This window comes from Kogia breviceps, chromosome 13 (genome assembly GCF_026419965.1).
Source record: "Kogia breviceps isolate mKogBre1 chromosome 13, mKogBre1 haplotype 1, whole genome shotgun sequence".
NCBI lineage: Eukaryota > Metazoa > Chordata > Mammalia > Artiodactyla > Physeteridae > Kogia > Kogia breviceps.
The window spans coordinates 84746958-84772556 of NC_081322.1; the positions used below are offsets into that span (position 1 = coordinate 84746958).

The 25599-nt window shown below is 39.3% G+C and overlaps 1 protein-coding gene across 17 annotated transcripts in view; it reads left to right on the top strand.

Annotated features, from left to right (window-relative positions):
* MAP3K4 (mitogen-activated protein kinase kinase kinase 4) overlaps nt 1-25599 on the top strand; it is a 162508-nt gene that overhangs the window by 69908 nt on the left and 67001 nt on the right. For 16 of the 17 annotated variants that reach the window (XR_010836119.1, XR_010836117.1, XR_010836120.1 and 13 more), the window contains 2 exons: nt 11945-12135; nt 23805-25168. Coding sequence is in view for 12 of the 17 variants with exons in the window: in XM_067011121.1 (XP_066867222.1) it covers nt 11945-12135; nt 23805-25168 (1555 nt within the window). In the remaining 5 variants the exon portion in view is untranslated. Of the gene's footprint in view, nt 1-11944; nt 12136-23476; nt 23536-23804; nt 25169-25599 lie in introns of those variants that run through there. The other variant, XM_067011120.1, reaches the window with a different exon arrangement.

The window sequence follows — 25599 nt, forward strand, 5'->3', positions numbered from 1 at the left end:
CCCAGTGACCTAGGAGTGAGGGGTGGGCTGAAGTTGGGAGGGTCCCGGGCCTTGGGGTCAGACCAGGGCTCCAGTTCTGCGCAGACACTTCGCAGGGAGCAGACGAGTTACCTTTGCAACTCCTTTTCCTATTCTGCGACATAGGGATTGTGATAGTACTTGCAGCGGAGTTGGAAAGACCGAGTGTCATAGCATTTGTAGATTTTGCCTAATTGAGAGACAGGTATTTGATAATGAGACTATGCTAATTCTCATAATCAACGAGGAAGGGCCTTCTGGGCAAAGTATCCTTTCCTAAAATGGTGCCGTAGTCCTTCATCCATAAGAAGTAAATGAGATTATGTAGGATATTTAGCATAGTGTCTGGCAGATGGTTGGTATTCCGTATGTAAGGCAGTAGTTACACTGTTGCAATGAAAATTGTTCGTTACCGTGTGACAAATTATACAGCTGATGAAAAACATAAATAGAAATCTGATGCGTATCCCAGTGGAGGAAGTCACTGTTTTCAATGGCATTTCCTCACCTACCATTTAAAAATTGTTTTACAACCACAGTCTTGGTTATACTGATAAAGAATGGCTTAATTTTATAATGAGCATTACATTTTTCATTTAGTCCTGGCTCTTAGTCTTTTGTACCTGTATAGTAACCCAAATTTCTTCAGCATTGTCATGGAACTGTTCCATGTAATGTCATTATATTCATTAATTTTTAAATAAATTTTAAATTTTAGAATAGTTCAGATTTAGCGACAGTTGGAGATAGTACAGAGAATTTCCCTCTATCCTGTGTACAGTTTCTTCTATTGTTAAATCTTACATTGCATTGTATATTTGTTACAACTAATGATCCAATATTGACACATTACTATTTACTTAAGCTCTGTACTTTATTCCAATTTCATTCATTTTTCCTAATGTCCTCTTCTTCTTCCCAGATCCCATCCAGGATACCACATTATATTTAGTCATCATGTCTCCTTATCTGTGTCTTGGCTGTTACAGTTTCTCAGACTCTGTTTGTTTTTGATGACTTGAACAGTTTTAAGGAGTGCCAGTCGGGTATTTTATACACTGTTCCTCAGTTTGGGTTTGTCTGGTGTTTTTATCACGGTTTGGCTGGAGTTACGGGTTTTGGGAAGATGACGGAAGAGGTGAAGTGCCCTTCTCATCACATCAGGAGCTCATGCTCTCAACATGACTTGTCACTGATGGTGTTAACTTTGATCACTTGGCTACATAAATTGTTTGGGGTTTTTCTGTACAGATTTGTCTCTTCTCCTGGTTATTTATATAGTAATTATTTATATCCATATGGACTCATGGATTCATGATTAGAATCCAGTGCTTTGTCATTTATTTTCTTGCTCGGTTTGTTCCAGCTTTGGCCAGTGGGAGCTCTTTCGGTTGCTCCTGTGTTCTTTTAACATGATCCCATTGGTTTTTTCTTTTTTGAACACTTCCTCACTTGCTGCACTTACAAGATACTTCAAGCTCATATTACATCTTCCTTTCCCCAGTCCTGGAATCAGCCATTTCTCCAAGAAGCCCTCGTTCTTTTGTTGATGCGTGGTATTGGAAACCAAGATCTGGTCTCCAGATAAATGAGCTCTTTCTGTGCTAGTGTCAAAGCAGAGGTGAGAGATTTAATGTCCAAATTGTCCTCATTGCTTTTCCCACTTTTCTTTCCACTTTTCTTCACTGAAAACCCTGGGAGAGTATCTCATATGCTTGTATGTTTTCCTCGATTTATACCCTCAACAGTTGGGAGTTCATCTTTTGAAAGTATATGTGTGTCATAGAGCATATTTATAGTAACTTTTAAAAATTTAAATTAGAAAAAAGATAAGGTGATGCAGACAATTCATCTGTTTCCTACAGAAAGTGGCTCTTCAGTTACTTGATTTCTGAGAATTACATGGGAAGTAATGACATAAAATACTTTTTCCAGATATAAATTCAAATTAGAGTAAGGGGATTTTTAAAATGTTCTCACTTGTAAGAAAGAAAGTAGAGGGAGATCATAATTCTTTTTTGGTATCTTTAAAGTTTTAAACATTCATCTTGTGTCTCTTTAAACTCTTAAGTGTTTTGGGTGCACTTGGCATAGGGATGAGCCTCTTTGTTTTTCCTCCCAGCTTGGATGCAGGTTTTCACCTTTCAGATGTCCCTGCCTTAGTCCCAGAGTTCTCTTTACTTAAGCCTAAAAAAACCTTAGAATGAATCATCATTTTATGCTGCTTTTCTTTAAATGTTTTTTTTCGTTGGCATTTCATTGTAAATTGCATCCACAGGGAGACTGAAGTGGTGCTTATTTTCACTTCCTGTATTGAAAGAAGTGCTCCCTGCATCCACCCCTGTACAACCAGTACACCTAAGAAGAGTTTTTATTCCCTTTTGATTGTCTCCTTGCTAATCTGTATGCATGCAATCTAGTATTGATTTGCAAAGCTTTGGATAAAGATATATCAATAGATACACTCACATTTTTTGGAGGCATTAGAACTGGCAAAAATAAGAAAGCACACTTGAAAATGTCATTTTCTTTGTCCTCTTGTTTTTTTTTATTTTTTATTTATTTTTTATTTATTTTTTTAAGTTTTGGCTGTGTTGGGTCTTTGTTGCTTCGCGCGCGCTTCCTCTAGTTGCGGCGAGCGGGGGCTACTCTTCGTTGTGGTACGTGGGCTTCTCATTGTGGTGGCTTCTCTTGTTGAGGAGAACGGGCTCTAGGCACACGGGCTCAGTAGTTGTGGCTTGCGGGCTCTAGAGCGCAGGCTCAGTAGTTGTGGCGCACGAGCTTAGTTGCTCCGCGCATGTGGGATCTTCCCGGACCAGGGCTCGAACCCTTGTCCCCTGCATTGGCAGGTGGATTCTTAACCACTGTGCCACCAGGGAAGCCCTGTCCCCTTGTTTTTTTTTTTTTTTTTTTTTTTTTTTTTTTGTGGTATGCGGGCCTCTCACTGCTGTGGCCCCTCCCGTTGCGGAGCACAGGCTCCGGACGCGCAGGCGCAGCGGCCATGGCTCACGGGCTTAGTTGCTCCGCGGCATGTGGGATCTTCCCGGACCAGGGCACGAACCCGTGACCCCTGCATCGGCAGGCGGACTCTCAACCACTGCGCCACCAGGGAAGCCCCTGTCCCCTTGTTTTTAAGTACTCAACTGTTGGCAGTAAAATTGCAGAAATAATAGAAATAACACCTTTGTCTTTTATCTATAACATGACTCATATGTTTTTAAATTCCTAAAACTTTGCTGTTCTTTTTTTTGTTCTAGTTCTTTTTGGATATCTTCTGGTTAACCAGAAGTGAAGAATAATAATATGAAGCCTTTAAAGCATTTTGTAATATTTGTTTATATGATTTTATGATTTTATTTTCTGAAAGCCTTCATCTGAAAATATTTTTTAAATAGCTTATAATTTTATTTCTAATGATGAGTAAAGTTTATCCATATGGGATAATTTTTCTTCGTATATATATATATGTTTTCTATCTTTGTGTTCTGTTTTGTTCGACCTACATCAGGACTGCTGAAGTATACCTTATATAAATCTTTGTGTGAAATAAAAGACTTCTAGAAGATCTAAGCCAGGCAGGCCTTATATACTCATCTGTAACCCATTCCAAGACCTAACCCTATCCATTTCTTCTATAAGACATTGACTCTCACAGCATCATGAACGCTTATGACTAATAGGCTCTCTCGAGAATGCCTGTGATTTTCTGTTCCCATCAATTGAACTATATGCTTATCAAGAGCTCCTGGTTTGTTCCTAAATCTTTTTAGGTCTATTGTATGCTTTAATTGTAATTGCAGAATTTAGTAAAGTATTATGCAAATATATGAGATGTGAATGCAAAAGAGAATTGTAGTTTCTGTATAAACTAATTTGGAATGCTTTGGAAAGTCTCAAGATAGGTCGTGAAAAGAAACTTACTATCAAATTAGGGATAGGAGAGAACTGTCGAAGTTTAGGTAATCCAGAAAAATCACCCTCTGAAAATCTTTAAATTCTTGTTCCATTTTGAAGAACTCGAGGGTGGGGATGGCAGAGGCAGGGCTTTGGTTGTGGTATATGTGACAAAGTTGACTCGTGACTTTTCTCAGGGACTCATACCAAAAGACCAGGCTGTGGCCTCATCAAAGCCGTGGCAGAGTTAAACCCATTCATGGGCTTAAAGTAAAAATAAAATGTTTAAGTTTTGTATGTGTGTCAGTTATCTATTGTAATTTAACAAACCATACCAAAGCTTAATGGCTTAAAGTAAAAACCATTTATATTATCTGTTATGGTATTGAGCGGTTCTTCTGCTTTTCGTGGTGTTGGCTTGGACCCAGGGACAGCTGGAAGGTCCAAAATAGCCTCGCTCACACACTAGCAAGTTGGCACTGGCTGTCAGCTGGGATGGGAGCTTAGCAAGACTTTGACCTATCTGGTTTCTCCTTCATGCAGCCTCTCCACCTGGCTAGTTAGGCTTTGAAGACCATGGCCGTCTCAGGGTAGTTGACTTTCTTACACGGTGGCCACCATGCCCTGGAGTACAAATGCGGCCCTCTGAAGGCTTAGGCCCAGGACTGACCGAGAGTCACTTTTGCTACATTGCATTGGTTAAAGCAGGTCACAGGGCCAACCCACCTTCAAGAGGAGGTGATTATACAAGGATGTGAATGCTGGGAGGCCAGCAAAGTAACAGCCAACACAGATGTTTCAGATTTTTTATTTGTATGTTTCATTTTTAATACTTTAAATATGTATTTCAATAAGTGAAAGTGTTTGTAAGCAAACAATAATTTGATTAAAACTTGTATTCTTACTGTTAAGTGTGGGAACGAAGGGATTTCAGCCCGTGGTATTCTGATTCCAAAACCATTATTCCTTATACCATACTCCATTGCTATTGTTTTGGTCAGTAAATAGGCATGTTAGCACCTAGGGTTACAGTATCACTTAACATTATTGTCAGAAGTCTATCTTTAATTCTTGTAGCCGTTAAAAATTCACATTCTTCAAATTATTAAATGTGATTTTATTAAAATAGAATTTAGATAATAATTATGTCTGAAGTATCAAAGATAAAATTGTTAACCTTACAAATCCATTTATTCAGCAGACAGTTATTGGGCATGTCATCTGCACCAGGCACTGTTCTAGACACTGGAGAAACAGTGGTAAAGAAGACAGATGAGGTCCCTGCCTTCATGGAGCTTCAGGTCTAGTTGGGGGGATAGTTTCTTGTTCATTTCCGTAGAAAATCTTGTTTTTAAATATCTACTTTCGTTGAACAAAAAGAATTTTAGTTAAAATAAAAAGTTTGAGTGTCTATACTGAAAAATAATGAAGACGTGCTAGGTTTGTAAAGACCCTACACTCTGAATCAATGCAACAGTTACGTAGTAAATGTTGGATAAACTTGAGATTTGATAACAGCTTACCTGGAGGTAGGCTGATAAATGTTCAACTACCGGCCGGTAGTAAAGATCAGCTAAGTATTAATTGGCTCTTACAGTACACACCAACCGTGTGCCACCTCAAACTTAGCTTAGCTCCTTTTAATTTATATTGCAGGCCAAGCAAACTGTTGTGTATAAATTCTTTAAAAAAGAAACTTAGAAAATCCAACCCCTCTGCCTACCCCTCCTCCCTTTCCCACAGTAGCAAAAACCTCCCTTTAATTATTACTTAATAGAGAATAGGTTAATGGGGAAGTGGGGGTGGAGGAGACAACCTCACACAGGTGAGAACTGTACTCATATGGAATAAAATATTTTATGTTTAAGGACTTTGCTAAAGAACTTTTAATGAAATATTTTGTTTGTTTGGTTTTTAGGGCTTTTGCAAAACCACCGATGTTCTCAAGCTCATCTAAACCAACTTCATCATTTTATAGATGAGCTATTTCAGGCACCATGTGGTTTTACCTACTATGTCAGAGCAGAACTATTTAACCCCAAGTTATTTGAATTTTTGTCTTTCACATGTTTCATTTAAAAACTACACTAAACCCCCTTGGGTTGAGTTTAAGACATACTTTTTCTTAGACCGGATTCTATGTCAAGTGAAGGGTACTTGAGCAAAGTTTTATGTTAAAAGAATGCAACATTGTTTTCTGTGACTGTCAGAAGTTTAGTACCAGAAAGACATTTCACATTTGTATGTTTTCAAACACAAGTAAGAAAAATGTTTCAGGGCAGCTGATGTAGACCTTGTACTACTTTCCCCATCCAAAATAATTGGTATCCATGGGAACATTCTGAACCAGTCAACTGACCACATTAGCTCATCTCACATGAGCTGATACAGAATGAGGTTTTGGATGCTTTTGGTTAGTTAATTGAAATGATGCAAGTTCTCTTGAGCTTACCACTAGTATTTATTTTCCTAGATTTTGTGTCTAAATGTTTTTTTTAAAAGGAAAAAAAGGAATAAACTTTAGCTTGATTTCTCTTCCTACCCCTCCCCCCCATTATGTATTGTTTCTTAGCTAAAGCTTCCAAACCAAGTTGTTTTTCTCAGGCTGCTTTTTTTTTTTTTTAAACAACTTTATTGGAGTACATTTGCTTTACAGTGTTGTGTTAGTTTCTGCCGTATAACAAAGTGAATCAGCTATATGTATACATATATCCCCATATCCCCTCCCTCTCGCGTCTCCCTCCCACCCTCCCTATCCCACCCCTCTAGGTGGTCACTAAGCACCGAGCTGATCTCCCTGTGCTATGCAGAAACTTCCCACTAGCTAGCTATTTTACATTTGGTAGTGTATATGTGTCCATGCCACTCTCTCACTTCATCCCAACTTACCCTTCTCCCACCCATGTCCTCAAGTCCATTCTCCACGTCTGAGTCTTTATTCCTGTCCTGCCCCTAGGTTCTTCAGAATCTTTTTTTTTCTCTCTTTTTTTTTTAGATTCCATATATATGTGCTAGCATATGGTATTTGTTTTTCTCTTTCTGACTTACTTCACTCTGTATGACAGTCTCTAGGTCCATCCACCTCACTACAGATAACTCAATTTTGTTTCTTTTTATGGCTGAGTAATATTCCATTGTATATATGTGCCACATCTTCTTTATCCATTCATCTGTCGATGGACACTTAGGTTGCTTCCATGGCCTGGCTGTTGTAAATAGAGCTTCAGTGAACATTGTGGTACGTGACTCTTTTTGAATTATGGTTTTCTCAGGGTATATGCCCAGTAGTGGGATTGCTGGGTCGTATGGTAGGTCTATTTTTAGTTTTTTAAGGAACCTCCATACTGTTCTCCACAGTGGGTGTATCAATTTACATTTCCACCAACAGTGCAAGGGGGTTCCCTTTTCTCTACAACCTCTCCAGCATTTATTGTTTGTAGATTTTTTGGTGATGGCCATTCTGACCAGTGTGAGGTGATACCTCATTGTAGTTTTGATTTACATTTCTCTCCTGATTAGTGATATTAAGTATCCTTTCATGTGTTTGTTGGCAATCTGTATATCTTCTTTGGAGAAATGTCTATTTAGGTCTTCCACCCATTTTTGGATTGGGTTGTTTGGTTTTTTGATATTGAGCTGCATGAGCTGCTTATATATTTTGGAGATTAATCCTTTGTCCGTTGCTTTGTTTGCAAATATTTTCTCCCATTCTGAGGGTTGTCGTTTTGTCTTGTTTATGGTTTCCTTTGCTGTGCAAAAGCTTTTAAGTTTCATTTGGTCCCATTTCTTTATTTTTGTTTTTATTTCCATTTCTCTAGGAGGTGAGTCAAAAAGGATATTGCTGTGATTTATGTCATGGAGTGTCCTTCCTATGTTTTGCTCTAAGAGTTTTATAGTGTCTGGCCTTACATTTCGGTCTTTAACCCATTTTGAGTTTATTTTTGTGTGTGGTGTTAAGGAGCGTTCTAATTTCATTCTTTTACATGTAGCTGTCTCGTTTTCCCAGCATCACTTATTGAAGAGGCTGTCTTTTCTCCATTGTATATTCTTGCTGCCTTTTGTCAAAGATAAGGTGACCATATGTGTGTGGGTTTACCTCTGGGCTTTCTATGCTGTTCCATTGATCTGTATTTCTGTTTTTGTGCCAGTACCATACTGTCTTGATTACTGTAGCTTTGGAGTGTAGTCTGTAGTCAGGGAGCCTGATTCCTCCAGCTCCATTTTTCTTTCTCCACATTGCTTTGGCTATTCGGGGTCTTTTGTGTTTCCATACAAATAGTGAAATTTTTTGTTCTAGTTTTGTGAAAAATGCCATTGGTAGTTTGATAGTGATTGCATTGAACCTGTAGATTGCTTTGGGTAGTGCAGTCATTTTCACGATGTTGATTCTTCCAATCCAAGAACATGGTGTATCTCTCCATCTGTTTGTATCATCTTTAATTTCTTTCATCAGTGTCTTTTAGTTTTCTGCATACAGGTCTTTTGTCTGCGTAGGTAGGTGTATTCCTAGGTATTTTATTCTTTTTGTTGCAATGGTAAATGGGAGTGTTTTCTTAATTTCTCTTTCAGATTTTTCATCATTAGTGTATAGGAATGCAAGAGATTTCTGTGCCTTAATTTTGTATCCTGCTACTTTACCAAATTCATTGATTAGCTCTAGTAGTTTTCTGGTAGCCTCTTTAGGATTCTCTAGCTATAGTATCATGTCATCTGCAAACAGTGACAGTTTTACTTCTTCCTTTCCGAGGATTCCTTTTATTTCTTTTTCTTCTCTGATTGCTGTGGCTAAAACTTCCAAAACTATGTTGTATAATAGTGGTGAGAGCGGGCAACCTTGTCTTTTTCCTGATGTTAGTGGAAATGGTTTCAGTTTTTCACCATTGAGAATGATGTTGGCTGTGGGTTTGTCATATATGACCTTTATTATGTTGAGGTAAGTTCCCTCTATGCCTACTTTCTGGAGGGTTTTTAATCATAAATGGGTGTTGAATTTTGTTAAAAGCTTTTTCTGTATCTGTTGAGTTGATCATATGGTTTTTATTCTTCAGTTTGTTAATATGGTTTATCACATTGATTTATTTTTGTATATTGAAGAATTCTTGCATTCCTGGGATAAACCCTACTTGATCATGGTGTATGATCCTTTTAATGTGCTGTTGGATTCTGTTTGCTAGTGTTTTGTTGAGGATTTTTGCATCTATGTTCGTCAGTGATATTGGCCTGTAGTTTTCTTTTCTTGTGACATCTTTGTCTGGTTTCGGTATCAGGGTGATGGTGGCCTCCTAGAATGAGTTTGGGAGTGTTCCTCCCTCTGCTATATTTTGGAAGAGTTTGAGAGGATGGGTGTTAGCTCTTCTTTAAATGTTTGATAGAATTCACCTGTGAAGCCCTCTGGTCCTGGGCTTTTGTTTGTCGGAAGATTTTTAATCAGAGTTTCAGTTTCATTGCTTGTGATAGGTCTGTTTATAGTTTCTATTTCTTCCCGGTTCAGTCTTGGAAGGTTGTGTTTTTCTAAGAATTTGTCCATTTCTTCCAGGTTGTCCATTTTATTGGTATATAGCTGCTTGTAGTGATCTCTCATGAGCGTTTGTATTTCTTCAGTGTCCGTTGTTACTTCTCCTTTTTCATTTCTAATGCTATTGATTTGAGTCTTCTCCCTCTTGATGAGTCTGGCTAAAGGTTTTTTTTTTTTTTTTTTCTGTACGCGGGCCTCTCACTGTTGTGGCCTCTCCCGTTGCGGAGCGCAGGCTCCGGACGCGCAGGCTCAGTGGCCATGGCTCACAGGCCCAGCCGCTCCGTGGCATGTGGGATCTTCCCGGACCAGGGCACGAACCCGTGTCCCCTGCATCGGCAGGCGGATTCTCAACCACTGCGCCACCAGGGAAGCCCTGGCTAAAGGTTTATCAATTTTGTTTATCTTCTCAAAGAACCAGCTTTTAGTTTTATTGATGTTTGCTATTGTTTCCTTCATTTCTTTTTCATTTATTTCTGATCTGATCTTTATGATTTCTTTCCTTCTGCTGACTTTGGGGGTTTTTTGTTCTTCTTTCTCTAATTGCTTTAGGTGTAAGGTTAGGTTGTTTATTTGAGATGTTTCCTGTTTCTTGAGGTAGGATTGTATTGCTGTGAACTTCCCCCTTAGAACTGCTTTTGCTGCATCCCATAGGTTTTGGGTCATTGTGTTTTCATTGTCATTTCTTTCTAGGTATTTTTTCATTTCCTCTTTGATTTCTTCAGTGACCTCTTGGTTATTTAGTAGTGTATTGTTTAGCCTCCATGTGTTTGTATTTTTTACAGATTTTTTTCCTATAATTGATATCTAGTCTCATAGTGTTGTGGTCCAAAAAGATACCTGATACGATTTCAGTTTTCTTAAATTTACCAAAGCTTGATTTGTGACCCAAGATATGATCTGTCCTGGAGAATCTTCCATGAGCACTTGAGAAGAAAGTATATTCTGTTGTTTTTGGGTGGAAAGTCCTATAAATATCAGTTAAGTCCATCTTGTTTAATGTATCATTTAAAGCCTGTGTTTCCATATTTATTTTCATTTTGGATGATCTGTCCATTGGTGAAAGTGGGGTGTTAAAGTCCCTTGCTATGATTGTGTCGATTTCCCCTTTAATGGCTGTTAGCATTTGCCCTGTGTATTGAGGTGCTCCTATGTTGGGTGCATAAATATTTACAATTGTTATATCTTCTTCTTGGATTGATCATTATGTAGCGTCCTTCTTTGTCTCTTGTAACAGTCTTTATTTTAAAGTGTATTTTGTCTGATATGAGAATTGCTACTCTAGCTTTCTTTTGATTTCCATTTGCATGGAATATCTTTTTCCATCCCCTCACTTTCTGTCTATATGTGTCCCTAGGTCTGAAGTGGGTCTCTTGTAGACAGCATATATATGGGTCTTGTTTTTGTATCCATTTAGCCAGTCTATGTCTTTAGGTTGGAGCATTTAATCTATTTACATTTAAGGTAGTTATCAGTATGTATGTTCCCATTACCACTTTCTTAATTGTTTTGTGTTTGTTATTGTATGTCTTTTCCTTCCTTTGTGTTTCCTGCCTAGAGAAGTTCCCTTAGCATTTGTTGTAAAGCTGGTTTGGTGGTGCTGAATTCTCTTCGCTTTTGCTTGTCTGTAAATGTTTTAATTTCTCCATTGAATCTTAATGAGATTCTTGCTGGGTGGGGTAATCTTGGTTGTAGGTTTTTCCCTTTTGTCACTTTAAATATGTCCTGCCACTCGCTTCTGGCTTGCAGAGTTTTTGCTGAAAGATCAGCTGTTAACCTTATGGGGATTCCCTTGCATGTTATTTGTTACTTTTCCCTTGCTGCTTTTAACGTTTTTTCTTTGAATTTGATTTTTGGTAGTTTGATTAATATGTGTCTTGGCGTGCTTCTCCTTGGATTTATCCTGTATGGGACTCTCTGTGCTTCCTGGACTTGATTGACTATTTCCTTTCCCATATTAGGGAAGTTTTCAGCTTCCCTAACCTGAGTGCTGCGCTGTAGTGTTTATCAGAGAACACAGAAACCCTGACCTACCACATGCCATCACTGCTCTCTGCTTTGCTGCTCAGGTCACGCTTTATGTTTTGTGTGCTTCACACGGCGAAAGCAGCGGGACTCTGAAGTCAGGGCAAGAGTTGCCCACTCAGCACTTAAGCTTGTCACCAACTATCATGTAAGTGATGCTTAGTTCTGTTGACTTGTATCTTCTAGTCCTTTGCTCTTTTTTCCCTGATCCTTAAGTTTTTGGTTTTAAACTTCATTTATGTTAGAAAGAATTCTCTGAACAACAGAAAGGGCACATCAGTTCTCTTTATTCGTGGTGAGAGCAGGAACACGGTCGTTATGTTCTCTTCGTGAGTTTCTACAAGTACAGATAGAGGAGAAGGAGTACAAGGCTGAGGAAGAGACATATCCACAGAAACGTGTGATGGAGAGTTTTTAAAAGAAATTTTAAGTAATTGAAATTTGAATTCCCTTCATACATTACTGAATATTTTCTCTGCTTGTTGTCCGCCATAGACAAGAGTACACATTGGGAGAGTCAGCTTGTAAGAATTCTGAGTCTGATCCTGAGGACTTTTCAGATGAAACAAATACAGAGAACCTGTATGGTACCTCTCCGCCCAGCACACCTCGGCAGATGAAGCACCTGTCAGCCACACACCGGAGGAATAATGTAGGGAGGCCCACCAGTCGAGCCAATTTGAGAGGTAAGTCTTGTACTTAAAAAGATACATTTGAGAGGGCGTGGCATGGTTGGTGTGTAATCTTTACGTAACCTGTCTATTTATTGATAGATGCTTTTTCTACAATAATGTTAGTTATTCCTCTTATTTTAAATTTGGTTTTATGCTGCCTTAAAGTTATCACCATGAGCAATATTGTTAATAAAAGAGAAAATAATTCTCCAGAGATAGAAAGCTTTGCCCTGAGTAATTGTTAAAGTCAGTGTGTGAGGCATTTGCATTCCTTCTAGGATGTGGAAGAGGACAGACATGGCCGAATCAGCGTGCCTGTCCGGGGTGGCCGCTGGACCTCTGCGGGATAGATGGCCTTCTTTTATTCTTTGAATCTCTTAGGCTGAAACTCCTAGATTCTGTCTTCCTGACAGGATGTATTGGGCGGTCTGGGAGAGGTAGGGCCAGGCCTTCTTCCCCAGGATTCCCTAGGCGGCCTGAGACCCGCGCTCCGCCCGTGACCGTGATGCTGCCCTCATGTGCAGGACCCTCGTCCCCACTAAGCGCAGGGCCTGGGTGGAATCCCACCTCATAATCACGCACAGGACCTGTGTTTTACTTTTCTTTCTGCTTGGAATCCCAAAGCCCAGAGAGTGTTCTGCTTCTAGAAACTGTTCCTGCTCCTGAGACCGTTCTCTGTTTTCATTTCTTCCTTCCTCTGAGCACGTCACAGCTGTTCTCTTCTGAGGCAGAGGAATTGAATCAGGCTGACCTGCTGCCTTGTACCTGCTTTCTGGCACGGAACCTCAGGTCACTGAAGCCTTACGGTTTTAGAATTTCTCTGTTAATTTCAGCAAACCACTTGTCCTAAAACTGATCTCATAGTTTCCTAGAATTCATCTACCTATTACTGTGTGAGATAGGGATATCATTCTCTATCTCCTCTGAGAAATTTCCCCTTATCACATGTTCTCCCTACTGAAAAGAGGCTCATTTCCATTTCTCCCTCTCTTTAACTCATTTTCTTCCTCTCTTTCCCTTTCCCACACATTGCTTCCACACGTTGATCTCTCACGGTTAATGTCGGCAAGTTCATTCTGTGTCCCTGTCGTAGCCCTTCCTCAAGAAAGAAGAAGGATAAGAGAAATGGACTTTATTGTACTTATTTGCTTGAGTGAAGTCTTATCCGAGGAGGAATTCCCGAGTAATAGTCTTTCTTTCCCACAGGAAAGATGATTTTCTTTTACTTTCTTTTAAAGCTATATTTGTAGTAGGATGTTAACCTATGGTCTGTATTTACCCCCTTTGGAGAGTAATAGCTTTCCATTGCAATATATAATCTTTAAAATCAATCCTTTTCCATTTTCTCAAAGAAATTTCTCAAATGCCTACAGAAGTTCCTTTTGAAGCAGCATCTACTGACCCAATATTAGTTAATACATATTTGCTTCGTGGTGGTGAAATGCGGTGACGCCAATAGGACATCTACTTTGTCTTCACTTGTTCATACTGTTTTAGAACCGGAGTTGAGAACACAGTCCCCCCATTTTATAGATTGAGAAAGGCTTTTAAAGCAACTTCTTAAGGCCAGAGGCTTGAGATAGTGGCAGGACTAAGTTTAGGTACTATTTTTATTTTTTGGCCGCGCCACACAGCTTGTGGGATCTTAGTTCCCTGACCAGGGATTGAACCTGGGCCCTAGGTAGTGAGGACACAGAGTCCTAACCACTGGACCACCGGGGAACTCCCAGGACTAATTTTAGAACTAGTTCTCCTGGTCCTCAGTTTGGACTTTTTTCCCAGCACAAGCAGCAGGGGTTAAGCTTCTCTGAATTCGGTACTCGACATGACCGTACGTCTTTAGTAATCAGTCAGAAAACCCATCACTGGATACTTGTTGAGCTCTGCTGTCCTTCTGGGCTGTGTCAGAGATAGAAGGAAGAGGGAAGGTTGTTTCTTTTCCTCCTCAACTTCTTTCAGTTGTTTATTTCATAACATTACAGAATTTTAGACACGGAAGGGGTCTCAGAGACCACGTTAATTCCTGCCGTTTTGCAGGTGAAGAAAGAATGCTGATAAACCTTTTGATTTGTAGCTATCTAATAGCAGACCTAGGGCACCAAAGTTCTTAATAACTTATGTTTTTTCTTATTGCAAAATATTACATGTTTGTCATAGGGAGTTTAGAAAATACTGAAAGAAAAATACCCATAAACCCAATATGCAGAAATAACAGCTTTTACCATCTTTGCCTTGTAGTCTCTTTACTTGCATATATTTGTGTTGTGATATGATATCATACTATATTTACTATTTTATAGCTGGCTTCCTTTCTCATTTAATGATTCATGAACTTTCTGTGCCATAGAATTACCTGTGCTGTTCATTTTAATGGCTGCCGAATCATTTGTAGCAACATTTGCCGGGTTATCACTCACAGTTCTTGAGTGCTTACCTAAGCACTGCGCTTAGCCCCTCTGAAGAGTTATTTTCTTTTTTTTGCGGTACACGGGCCTCTCGCTGCTGTGGCCTCTCCCGTTGCGGAGCACAGGCTCTGGACGCGCAGGCTCAGCGGCCACGGCTCACGGGCCCAGCCGCTCCGCGGCACGTGGGATCCTCCCGGACCGGGGCACGAACCCGCGTCCCCTGCATCGGCAGGCGGACTCTCAACCACTGTGCCACCAGGGAAGCCCAAGAGTTATCTTTTAAATATTGTAATAACCCAATGAGATGGAGGTTCTATATATTAATTATTCAATTTATGGTTGAGGACGTGACACAGAGAGTTTCTAGGGCGTGTACTTTTAACTGTCCCAGCCCTGCATATACTAGAAAGCAGTATGTTTGCTGCCTGGTGAACTGTTTTTTGTCTACATTCTTGACAAAAGCAAGAACCACGGAAAAAAAGACGGAAACGGAGCAACCGTGCTGGGCAGGTGGGCCATGTTACTGCTTTGGTGACGGCGTGTTTGTGTTGAGCCGGTGGAACAAACAGCGAGCGCTTGAGAACCTGCTGGCTGCAGCGGCCGGGCACGGTGGACCGGAGCCCAGCCTTGGCCGCCAGGTTGCCTGGATTCCGATCCTGGCTCTGCCACCTCCTGTATGTGCCACCTCCGTGTCTCATTGCCTTCACCTGTGAGGTACTCTGCCTTACGGGGTTGGGAGGGTCTTATGTTCAGTAACCCCTAGCTGTCGTCATGATTATTGTGAGCTAAAGGTTTCTTTCTCACTACTTGCCTTACATTTCAAAGTAGAATTAAATAATTACATCATTGATTGTACCCTTATTAATTGGTGCCCCTACTTTCAGGACACTGAGTCTTGAGTCCCCTAGTTACCAAGGTATGGGGTTGGGAGTGCAGCCTGGGTCGGTCCTGTCTGGCTTATCCCTTTCTTGTAGCTCTTTTCTAGCCCCTTTCTTCTTCTCACTCTATATGTTGCCATCATAGTTACTTTTTCTCTGGGTCTTTCTTTCCTCACCTCCCTCCCTTTCTTTTTGCCTTTACCTCTCTTTCCTCGCTTCTACCTCCTCTTCGCATCCCCCTTTTCCTTCCTCCCTTCCATTCCTCCCTTATTTCTCCTTCATTCTTTCCATTGACTCGGAACTTCAGTGACTCCATAGGCGGGTGTTGCGTTAGACGCTCGGTAAGCGCTTGCTCATCTCCAGTAGGAATCACAGAGATGGGCAGGCAGTCCCATCTTGTGTGGTAGAGCTGGGGCGGAGGGGAGAGAGGGGCGGCTTCTGTGGGTGCCCACAGGAGGGGATCGAGCAGACCCGGGCTTGCGAAGACTTCTGGAACAAGTGACATTTGTGCTGTGACCTGAAGGCTGAGTCAGGGAGACCGATATTTCAAACTCATTTGTCAGTCATAATAGTGTATTGGTCTCTCAGTATTTTCAAGAGATTTTTAAAATTAATTAGATTGGCCAGATTTATTTTAAAAGCTTTCCAAGGAAATATGAACTGACGCATTCTTTCTTTCTCTCTGCAACGAGCAAAGGCTGCCTGAATCACGATTCGCTGTAGAACTGCAGTGAAAGTTGAACTCATCTTTTTAATTAACATCACCAATAATATTTTCGTGTTTCTGCTTCCCTGTTGCTGTGCGACAACCACCCCAGAGCTTAGTGTCATGAAAGCATCCATTTTATTGTGCTCACGGTTCTGTTGTCTTTAGTGATGGTAGCCATTGTCATGAGCTATTATATGGATATGAGTCTTTAAATATTCTTATTATCCTAGGCTCAAAATAACCAACTACTGTTGTTATCGGCTTATTTTTTATAATTGGAAATTTAGTACCAGGCAACCTTCTGACCAACTGGTAATAAATTCAGGGTTCCCAAGAGAGAACTGCTCACAGAACTCAGGAACACACTTTACTTATGTTAATCACTTAAGTTGCCTTACTAGTGTAAATTGAGGTGTGATTGATAGGGGCTCCTTATGAATAAAAAAGACACTTCTATCAGAAAATTCCAAGCGTTTTAGGAGCTCTGTGTCAGGAACCTGGACAAAACCCAAATATATTTCTTATGTTAAAAAGCAAAATTCAGCCAAGTAAATTTGAAGATTTGATTGGCTTTATTCATGAATCAGGCAGCATTACATCTAGCAACTAGAAGCGTGCTCTGAGTGGTTGTGCAAAAATGGAAGGGATTTTATAGGAAAAAGGGTGGAGTAAGGGAGATATTAGCAAAAAAAAAAAGAAAGGATTATTATTTTTTTTTAACATCTTTATTGGAGTATAACTGTTTTACAATAGTGTGTCAGTTTCTCCTTTACAACCCAATCAGTTATACATACACATATGTTCTTTGACTAGACATCTTTTTTTATGGGGTTGGGGAGGGATGACGGGTTTTATCATGCAGATTACCTCTTCCTCTGGGGGATCGTAGAGGGCCTACTTGATGGGTTACTTTGTTGGTATTGACCAGAAAATTCTAGACTGTTCAATTAAAACTACATTTCTGGGAGAGGTTGGAACTGCAGTGAAGTAACGTATACAATATAGGTTTGCCGTCGTGGGCTTTTAGCATGCAGCTGACACCATTTGGGGCCTGTGGTTTTCTTTCTAATACTTACTACACCCTGATGAGCGTTATCCAATACTAGCAAAGATAGGAGGAGATGGCAGCTTTCTTACAAGGCTGGTGTGAGTGTAAATTGTCTCAATCCCTGTGTGGAAGTAATTTGTTGATACAGTCAGACTGAGGTTGGTTATATCCTTGACCCAAGCAAACGCACTTTTGGGAGTAGACTGTAGAGAAGTTCCTGCAAATAAACACGAGAAGTTCTGCAGAAAGACTCATGTCACTCATCGTGATTTCCTTTCATAATGTGCAAGTGGGTAACCACAGACGGGGAAGTTCAAAACAATATGTATCGTAGTGGTTGTCTGAGGTAGAGGAGGCCTGAGGAGGGGGCCTAGGGATGCGGGACAAAGGTGGGGTCACCACTGCCCACGATGTTTTATTTCTTTGTACTGATGGACTTCAGATGTGTTTAAAATTATTTTATTTGACTTTTGCATTTTCCTGATTTTGTTTCCCTGGGAATGTTAAAGATATTTTTGTTTTCAAAATATTAACTTCTGCTTTTAGAAGCTGTGCTAAATATTAAATGTATTACAGTGTTAGGATATCTAGGTAAAGATGGTTAGCTCTTTATTACCTGAAAAATACCAGCTATGTGACATCCTGACAGATGTAACCTACCCGTTCAGCTCTTGAATTAACTCACTGACTAGGCTTGATTTCATACTTTGATGAGTAACAGAATTTAACTGTGGTATTACTTCAGATCATATTTTTTGGATAATGGTAAATAACTACCAAACTACAGCAATTAAGATTTTGATAAATTTTGGACCATAATGTGTAGCTAGCTACCCATGTGTAGCTGTTTCTCCTTAAGGCTTGTTTAAGAAGAGACAAACTATCTCATCCTTAAATTTTTGTTCTTTTTAATTAGCAGAAGGAAGTAAATCCAGTTCATCTCATAGTGTTAAGTAGGTTAAATAAGAATGAAGACACCCAGGCCAAAGCCCTTTTCAGGGTGAATCTGCCTCGTAATCATTATCAGCCCCATTTTGCAGGAGTAATGTAGTACTGTAAGAGCCAGATTACAGAGATAGTAATCTGTAATCTGGCATATACATGTATGCGTATACACGCACGTATGCATATACATGTACACACCTTCATCTCCCTATCATTAGCAGATATCTCAAGGTGTGTGTGTGTATGTAAATGGGTGTGATTTTTTGCTAACATAGTGAGATTAGCAAGTTTTATTTTTTTTTAAATATAATACTGCCATAAAATTGATCTGGTAAAATGGTTATAAATCAGATTCAATCTGTATAGTAAGAGAAATGTTCTTTGTGACCTAGAGTGGACTTAAATCTATATTTCGGCTCTTTAATCCAAACTCAGCCTGACTTTCAAGGCTCTAATTTATATTTCCAGTCTACCCATCGACATGTAGACCCACTATTCCAGCCGGGCTCTCCTCCTTTCTGCTTTTGTGTCTTTTTGTATGTTTATTCTATGGCTTAAAATAGTCTCTTGCCTTCCTTGCTACCCTTATTTAAGATGAATGCATTCCTCAAGGCATTCAGTCAAGTACCTGGTCTTATTTAAAGCTTCTACGTATCAGTTAGCCCACTGTAATCTGTCTTTTATGGCACTCAGCATCTTAACCTTTCCTTAGTCAGACAGCCCCGCCCTGTGAGCAGCTTGACAGGCGTAGAGGTGGCTGATGGCCCAGACGTGGGTTGGGGTCCCTGTCCCGACATGTCTCATCTGTCTGGCCGTCCGTGTTCTGCGGGAATCTCCACCACAGGGTCGTTGTGAAGACGGTGGCAGTCTCTGTAAGCCCCCACCTCATAAACGGGTGAAGCGGTGTTTGAACAGCGCGGTGCTTTCCCACACGTGGCGTCATTCCAGCCAAGGTGAATCCGAGACACTGGGAGTGGGCCCAGGAATCTGCATTGTAGCAAGAATCTGAGTGATTCTCAGTGTTTACTAAAGTTTGAGAACCTTGGATTACAAGATCTCCAAGTCCCTTCAGATTGTTGACATTGATAGCCTGGCACATCACTGCTCTAAAGACCATCTCACATTTAAAGCAAAGCGCAGATACCTGTTTCTGCTTTCTGATTGGAGAGGTCGAGGAGGGCCCGTGTTTTGAATTTGACATACATGTATGGAAGCATGTAAGAATTGCGAAGACTTGATAAAAAGTACATTTCATACATATTCTAAAGAGCTGTTTCTAGGTGTGAATTGTGGGGAATTCAGTTGACTGTCTTACATCTGTTTAAACAAGTGAACCGTGTTGCTTGTCATTTGTTTGCGTTCGTTCAGTTTCATTATACATTTTTTTTGTTCTTTTCCTTTCATGTTTCTCTGGTTTGGCAGGAGTTATTGGTGATTGGCCAAAGGAAACAGTAACTTCTTGGAAGGTTTGTTTTAACAGTACTACAAAGTTGTACCACTTAATTTATAGCCACTTGGGAGCTCAGATGTTCATTAGTCTTAAGTCATTATGAACTAGGTTTGTAGTACTGTAATTAGAACTTGTATAAAACATTCTATATGCTTTTGATCCATTCTCCTTTACAGAAACTCTGTATTTGACTTTCTGTTCATTGCAGAGGGATTTAGTATTAACAGAAAACTAAACAAACAAAGATTGGTATTTTCTTTTTGCACAGTAGCTAGACTGGGGCTTAAGTCTATTTTAAATTTAAATTGTGTCATTTTAATGATGTACCTATTTCCATTTGTGTGTTTTTTTTTAAAAAACCAACTTGGTTTTTTGTTTTGGAAAAAAAAAATATAGCTTCTTTGTCCCATCTTCCTCCTTCCCCATTTGCTTTCATTTATACACATTGTAGGTCCAAAGACTGAACCAAAATTCTGAATACAGAATTTCAAAAAATTGTGTAATATACCATTTTTTGTGCTGTAAGATAGGCTTCACAATATTTGTGTATAATCTACAAAAATTAGGTTTCTAAGCTTGCAAAAATTTGATTCTGTTTATACAGAAAAATGGGATTGTGGCATTTCCCCCCTTAAGTCCTTTTAATTGTTGGAATAAAGATCAAGGCTCAGAAGCTTCATCTCTTGATATTTTCATGCTTTGACTATTAGCTGTGTGGTAAATTTAGCATAGATTTGGGCTTAAAGTTCATAGCTCAGTCTTCTGTGTTGTTCACGACATCCCAGCTACTCTGAGTTCTCCCTTTGTTTCCCTTAGGACCTTTCAATCATGGGTTAGAAGAACATTTATAATTTATATAAGGAAAGTAATACTTTTTCACTGTTCACTTACTTTTAAGTTATAAATTATAGGCAGACGTTCTTTGGCCTTGGTCACTAATGCTACCCTACATTCGTTTTGTGAAGTCTTCTTAGAATCCTAAACCCTAAGCTAACAAAATCTTTTTTTGTTACGTAAGTTTTTGATTTCTCTGACTCAGAACCATGTGGATGCACGTACTAGTTAATATAGCATTCTTTCCTGGGCCTGCATTGCCTCTCCTCTGCACACTTTTCTTGGATATTCTTGTGTACGCTCCTGGTATTAAACAACATCTGTATATACTGATAATTTCCAAATTGATATCTCTGGATTTCTCTTCTGAGCTCAAGACTCATATATTAGTTACCCACAGACATCTCTACATGAATGTCCCATAGGCACCTCCAATTCAATATATTACGAAACAAACTCATGATCTTTATCTCCAGTCTTACTCCCTGGTACCATGTATATATCATTTTACGTTTCATAGTAAGAAAGTATAGTATGATTTGATATCTTGAAACATAAAATATAATGGAGTTAAATTTGGAAGTACTTGTTAGCTTTGCTTTCAAATAACCATTGCTTTACTAAGTAGAAATGAGTGATGTATATGTGCTATATTAACAAAAGTGTAAAGAACACAGTTAAACAAAACAGCAAAGAGGAGGCAAAGGGCTGGCCTGGACACATTTTTTATAAATGAGGATTGATAAGTATTTGTAGCTAGAAACAATAAAACTGTGAAGAAATTTCTTTTTAAAAAATTTGACTTTTTAAAAAATTAAAAATTTTTATTGAGGTATAATTTATGTACAATATTATTTAAGTTTCAGATGTATGACATAGTGATTCACAATTTTTAAAGGTTACATTTCATTTATAGTTATTGTAAAATATTGGCTATATTTCCTGTGTTGTATAGTATATTGCTGTAGCTTATTTATTTTATACCTAGTAATTTGTATCTCATCCCCTAACCCTATCTTGTCCCTCCCTGCTTCCTTCTCCCCACTGGTAACCATTAGTTCTCTATATCTGTGAGTCTGCTTCTTTTTTGTTATATTCACTAGTTTGTTGTATTTTTTAGATTCCACATGTAAGTGATATCACACAGTATTTGTCTTTCTCTGTCTGACTTATTTCACTTAGCATAATACCCTCCGGCTCTATCCATGTTACTGCAAATGGTGAAATTTCATTTTTTTAATGGCTGAGTAGTATTCCATTGTATGTATTGATATGTATGTATACACACACACATGCTCTCTACATCTTCTTTATCCATTTATCTGTTGATGGACAGTGAGATTGATTCTGTATCTCGGCAATTGTAAATAATACTGCTGTGACTATTGGGGTGCATGTATCATTTTGAATTAGTGTTTTGGGTTTTTTTGGGGGTATGTATATCTAGGAGTGGAATTATTGGGTCAAATGGTAGTTCTATTTTTAGCTTTTGGAGAAACCTTCTATAGTGGCTGTACCAGTTTACATTCCCACCAGCAGTGTATGCGGGAGGATTCCTTTTTCTCCACCTCCTTGCCAACACTTGTTATTTGTCTTGTTTCTGATGATAGCCATTCTGAGTGGAGAAATTTCTTGAATGGACTGTATGAAACGTTTTAAGACATTTAGAAGTAAAGTAGATTAAAACTACAGATAAAAGTTCTATTGTTTAATAAGTACTGCTAATTTAAAAGATCATAGTAGTAATAGTTTTATATTAAAATATAACACAAATCCTTACAGACAGTAAAATCCTTTTTGATGGATCATAAAAGAAATTGAATATAATGTAAATCAGGTTGGAAGTGCTCTTGGAAATACTTGTTTTAAAATCCTTATTTTAAAACTAATTTAATTTCAATTGATTTGGAAATACATTGGTTTTAAACAAATTTTCTTTGGTGAATTGATTTTGGGTATGTTAGTCTGTAACCACATAAATATACTCTATTTCATCAAATCTAAAGGCATACTGTAATATTATATACTAAGAAAAAAATGCTTACAATTGATGACACAGTGTGTTCTTATACTTAGAATTTTTAATTTTTATTTAAAGAACTCTTATACTTCTTGATATTTAGAGAATAGATTTTTAAAAACCATTTATTACTATTGTGCATATATATAAAGGAAAATGTAAATGAAATATATTATTAGTGAATATATTCCTAAAAGTTGTTTGTATCACCATAATTATAAAACATATTCTAATTTCAGAGAAGTTAAAATACAAAATGTGTGTCCTAGGTTCAGTGAGACAGCGCGCCTTGAGTGTAGAGGGGACACGGGGACAGGGCTGTAGGCTTGGGCATCCCCGGCGTGTGGCGTGGTTGTGAAGGAGGTCTCGCAGGGAGAGGGAAGGTGAGACGGAAGAGACCTAAGACAAGGGCTTTGAGAAGCATTGGCTTTTTAATGGAGTGAGAGCCAAGTTCCCAGGAGAGAATTTGAAGAGGAGGGACTCGGAAGGTAGAAGAGAACCCTGAGAGCGCTGCGTGTGGAGAGCAAGAGACTGAAGGGGTTTCAGTGAGGTAGGGGGGTTCCTAGTGTCAGAAATGCCAGACAGGAAGGAAGATGTGTGTTCATCTCAAAGCTTGGGACTTAAGTTAATAGAACCTTGTACAGTTACGTGAAGGGAAAGTGTGATGTTTACTTCCTTTGCGTTAATTTTGAATGACTTTATGTGCCAGCATTAATAAACTAGGCAAATTATACTAAATTAGGCTATATGTCTTCAGTTTTCTTAATGTTAAATTTAAAATGTTATTGTTCACCTGTTTGTGGCAAAAAAGAAATCAAGGAATAGAATAAATTAAGGTACACATTTTTGCTTATGTGTCTTTCAGTGTTTTATGAGGATGATCTTAAGGTGCCCTAAGTGGTCTTTCCTCAATCTACTGGATTTTACGAATGAGAAAAGTAACCCAGAAAACTTAACTGATTTGCTCTAACTTGCTACTTCAGTTCATGGCCAAGGCAGGAATTGGACGTGTTCTCTAAATCAGGTTTCTGTCTTATCTGCCATACTGTTTCTCCCTTCTTAAGTTTAAGGTGATGACTTGTGAAGATTTGACCAGCTGGTGACCGCACTTTGTAGTAGAGAGGTAAGCAGATGGTTTTAGGTTAGTAATGGAGACTATTAGAGAATACACAGCAAGTCTTATGTAACAGGGAAAATGGGTAAAACCTTTTTAAAGATTGAGAGAGAAATGTTTTTTGTGTGTGTGTATTCTCTTAATTTTCAGCATATGGTATGATTATTTTCTTCAATAACAGTCTGAAAATATAAGTACATGTGAATATCAGTCATTGAAATATTGAGAATAACTTTATATTTTAGAGTAACGTAATGTTCTGCTTATTTTTTTAATAGAAAAAATGAATGCACCAAACCAGCCTCCACATAAAGACACTGGAAAAACTGTGGAGAACGTGGAAGAATACAGCTATAAGCAGGAGAAGAAGGTCCGAGCAGCTCTTAGAACGACGGAGCCGGATCACAAGAAGAACGTGCAGTGCTCCTTCATGTTGGACCCAGTGGGTGGGTCTTTGCCCAAAAAATCAATTCCAGATGTGGATCTCAATAAGCCTTACCTCAGTCTCGGCTGCAGCAATGCTAAGCTTCCGGTGTCTGTGCCCATGCCGATAGCCAGAACTGCACGCCAGACTTCTAGGACTGACTGTCCAGCAGATCGCTTAAAATTTTTTGAAACCCTACGACTTCTACTCAAGCTTACCTCAGTCTCAAAGAAGAAGGACAGGGAGCAAAGAGGACAGGAAAATACGTCTGCTTTCTGGTTTAACCGATCTAATGAACTGATCTGGTTAGAGCTACAAGCCTGGCACGCAGGAAGGACCATTAACGACCAGGACCTCTTTTTATATACAGCCCGTCAAGCCATCCCAGATATTATCAATGAAATCCTTACTTTCAAAGTTAATTATGGGAGCTTTGCCTTTGTTAGAAATGGAGCTAGTTTTAATGGTACTCTGGTAGAAGGGCAGTGCAGAGCCCCTCATGGGACAAAGGTTGTGGGTTACTCAACGTATCATGAGCATCTCCAGCGCCAGAGGGTGTCATTTGAGCAGGTCAAACGGATAATGGAGCTGCTGGAGTACATAGAGGCACTTTATCCATCGTTGCAGGCTCTTCAAAAGGACTATGAAAAATACGCTGCAAAAGACTTCCAGGACAGGGTGCAGGCACTCTGTTTGTGGTTAAACATCACAAAGGACTTAAATCAGAAATTAAGGATTATGGGCACTGTTTTGGGCATCAAGAATTTATCAGACATTGGCTGGCCAGTGTTTGAAATCCCCTCCCCACGGTCGTCCAAAGGCCACGAGCTCGAAGATGAGGGCGACGGCACAGAAGGAGAAGTGAAAGAGTTGGAAAGCAGTGCCGATGAGAGTGAAGAAGAACAAATCTCCGACCCAAGGGTACCAGAAACCAGGCAGCCCATTGACAACAGTCTCAACATCCAGTCACCGGACTGTGTAACTAAGAAGCTCGAGAGGCTTGAATCTGAGGACGATTCTGTTGGCTGGGGAACGCCAGACTGCAGCACAGAAGCAGGCTTTGGTAGACATTGTCTGACTTCTATTTACAGACCATTCGTAGACAAAGCACTGAAGCAGATGGGGTTAAGGAAGTTAATTTTAAGACTTCACAAGCTGATGGATGGTTCCTTGCAAAGGGCACGTATAGCACTGGTAAAGAGTGACCGTCCAGTGGAGGTAGGTTTCCGGTAGGCAATAGTATGATCTTGTCCTTAGTTCCACTGTTACTTGTAAATTACAACGTATGTTGTGTTATCTATAATATGTACTTTCATGGTCTTGATTTTTTTTTTTAATTGAAGTGGATTTACTAAGTTGTGTTCATAATCTTGATCTTTTTAAGGCATAAATGGTAGTTATTATAAATTGCAGATTTAAACGTTTCCATAAAGCATTGTGATAAAAGGGAAAGTGGATGTGTGAAAACTGTATGAAACTGAGTGAATTAAGCGTGTGGAGGGAAGAAAAATCCAATGATTAAATATAGGATGGAGGAGGACAGGCTAGGTATAAATAAAGAGGGAAGAAAGCCATAATCATGGGTGACCACAAGCTGAATATGAGTCAGTAAAAAGTCAACATGATGCTAAAATATTTTTAAATGAGTA